This window comes from Theobroma umbraticum, unplaced genomic scaffold (assembly GCF_002168275.2).
Source record: "Theobroma umbraticum cultivar Fairchild unplaced genomic scaffold, ASM216827v3 scaffold_31.0, whole genome shotgun sequence".
In the NCBI taxonomy this organism is placed as follows: Eukaryota; Viridiplantae; Streptophyta; class Magnoliopsida; order Malvales; family Malvaceae; genus Theobroma; species Theobroma umbraticum.
Genome location: NW_018397283.1, coordinates 595,618 through 598,311, shown reverse-complemented (window position 1 = coordinate 598,311; position 2,694 = coordinate 595,618). Strand labels below are relative to the sequence as shown.

Below are 2,694 nucleotides of genomic sequence, written 5' to 3'. Positions count from 1 at the left end.
CTAGGAGCTAGGAATTTCAGGAATATCAGTTCTTGGAACAACTGTGAATCTTGCATGGAATGGCATTATGGGTTTTCTTCCATCACTTCAATTGTGAATGGTACTTGCATCCTTTGGTGGTGTGAGCAAAGATTGCAATCTGAAAAGCAAACGCAGCCAGCTTTGTCTGGCAGCAGCTAGGTACTACAATAATTCTCCAATTATGGAATAAAATTGTAGGCTAAAGACCCTCGAACGTGTAAAGTTGGATAGACCAAATTGACATGGAAGCTCCCATGTAGTGATGAATCTTGCTTTCAGTCATGGGTATAGTCATGAGCAGTGAAGAACAGAAATGATTGGACATGGGAAATTATAAATCAAGAGTTTTACTTTCCAATACTAGATGGAAATTGCAACTTTACAAATTACTCTCATACATATATATATATATATAAACCCCAAGGACCATAATTCAGCCAAAGCTGATCGGAATGACCTTCCAAAGCCAAAACAATGCTTCTACATTCTCACCATCATGCCAAGGTGGCTAAAAATGAGAAAAGAGTACCTATTACTAGTTGGCGGGTGGTAAAAGACCACCTCTGCTATCTCCTGCTTTACAAACAGAAGGAAAAATAACCCTTAAAATACCTAAAAAAAAAACCAAAGTGAAAAGAGGCTATTTTAAAATAAGCCCTTTCTCACTTCTGACCCAAGAAGCCCAAGACATGGCCTCTTCATAAATAGTATAATCCCTAGCTAGGTGTACTAAAAGTCAAGCTAGCTAATACTTGGTATACGCTAGCATTTAATAAAGCGAGAAAAAGAGATGTGCTCGGTCTAGCGGATTTGGGCGCCAGTGAAGGTCTGCCCGAAGGACCAGCCAGCTGGGGCAACATTGTAGGAGACCACAGTACGGCCGTCGCTTGTTGTGACCTTAAATGAGAGGCTTTGGCCGTTGAGATAGGTGTTGCTTTGCCAGTTCTGGCCCCAGTTCCTGGACATAGGCTGCCAACCAGTCCTTGAGCCTTTGATGGCCACGGCATGCACGTCACCTGCACCGCCAACGTTGGTGATGAGGACTAGGTTAAAGTAGGAGTGGCCATTGATTGTGAACCTGATCCCTCCCCTTCTCCTGCATGGTACCCTAAACAAAAGAAAAAAACCAAAGGTTAGCCAAGTGATGTGAACTGAAGAGTAACTACCTGTTCAAGATAAAAACAAAGTATTCACTGGAGCAAAACTGTTAAAAAAAGAGTTCCATCCTCGTTTTACTGCTTTTATACAGGACATTGGACCACAAGATATGGGGAGCAGAGTTAAGGGTTTGTGTCAACTGCAGTTGATTTTGAAATTGCTGAGAATATTGGAAAGTCAAGGCTCATACAAAGACTGGGTAGAGATCTAACTAAACCTCTTTAGAAAGCTCAGTTAACAGGGGAGAAAAGGCAAATAGTGACAAAGATTAGAAAAAAGAAAACTTCAAGAAGACTACTAAGCATACCTTTTGTATGCAACAGGCACAATTCCAGCTCTGTATTGAGCGATGTGTTGGAAGACAGGCTGAGAGAGGTCAAAGTGATGCAGAGGAGGGTTGCACCAGCCTCCTGCATCGTTAGGGAGAGCATTGTTTGGAGGGCAGAAATTGGTGGCTGTGACCACAATGGAGCCAGGCAGGCACCATTTCCCATCATTCACGCACTTAATCTCATAGCAAGACCCACAGCTCAGCCCATTGTTGAACAGAGCTGTACTCAAAGCTGCAGTGTTTGTCCCATAACCCTGGCTATACAAGTTTCCATAACCACAAGCTCCACCTGCAAATAAGTTTAAGAAATCAGTCAAACGAGAGGCTCCTGTTTAGCTGCTTAACGTTGTACCAAAAATTTAGCTTCATTTTGGTGCATACCCATTGTTCCTGAAGCATCACTCCCACCATAGAAGGTCGCATGCGCATTAATCCAACCACCACCATCTCCATGAACAGCAGAGACCATTGCAAGAAAACCCACCAAGAAAAACCCAGCAAAAGCCATTTTCCTGCACAAGAAAGTGAACTCTTTTAAGCACATTGCTCAAAATGGTAAAACTTGCTCTGTTCTCCTTAAACCTTAAGAGTAGATGTTTCAAAAGGGAAAATGTGACGAGGATAAGAGGATTACATGAAGATTAGAGTGTGAGAAGCAAGAGGTGAAAAAATAATGTGAGGCAGTTGAGTGAAGCAAATGGGGATGGGGTGAGGGGGATTTATAGAATTTTTGGGAAGGTGGGTGGGAGGAGGGGCTGGAGACTATTTAGCCACCGTTACAAGTTACAACTTACACTAACTAACTCTTTTGAGCTATTGGGACCAAAAATTAATAGCCCAAATTTAAAAAAAATAAAAAGAAAGAATTAAGAGTACAAAAAGGTGGTGTCTTGTGACAGTGAAAAACTTGAAGGCACATGCTCGGGGGCTGAGAGAGAGAGACAGAGGCTGTTTTATGTGGCTTTGAAACCGCGTGGTTTTGTAGCTTTCTAAATCGGAAATTGCCCTTAAAATCTAAGTGGGCCATGCGGGTTTCTAGCCCTTGATGCCTTGAGCAACTTCCAAACCCACATGCAAAGAAGAAGCATCGCCCATTTGCCGCAAATGCCCTTTTCTCCCATTGTTTTCTCTCTGCAGCTCCTGCTCTGTTTTTCACCCACCGTCTGTTTATTTTTCCCGCCCTT

The 2,694-nt window shown here is 42.7% G+C and overlaps 1 protein-coding gene across 1 annotated transcript; it reads right to left on the bottom strand.

Moving 5' to 3' along the window:
• Positions 1–352: 352 nt before the first annotated feature.
• On the bottom strand, positions 353–2,299 carry EXPA1 (expansin A1). Its single transcript, XM_021443884.2, has 4 exons — positions 2,145–2,299; positions 1,892–2,022; positions 1,487–1,799; positions 353–1,129 (listed from the first exon to the last, which is right to left on the bottom strand). Coding segments are annotated over exons 1-4 (753 nt in total). The 5' UTR covers positions 2,147–2,299; the 3' UTR covers positions 353–822.
• Between the last annotated feature and the right edge of the window lie 395 nt (positions 2,300–2,694).

Coding starts and splice junctions, on each gene's coding strand:
- EXPA1 (XM_021443884.2), bottom strand. Junction 1,800..1,891: donor TGATGCTTCAGGAACAATGG/GTATGCACCAAA, acceptor ACTTATTTGCAG/GTGGAGCTTGTGGTTATGGA. Junction 1,130..1,486: donor GTGCCTGTTGCATACAAAAG/GTATGCTTAGTA, acceptor TCTTTTGTTTAG/GGTACCATGCAGGAGAAGGG.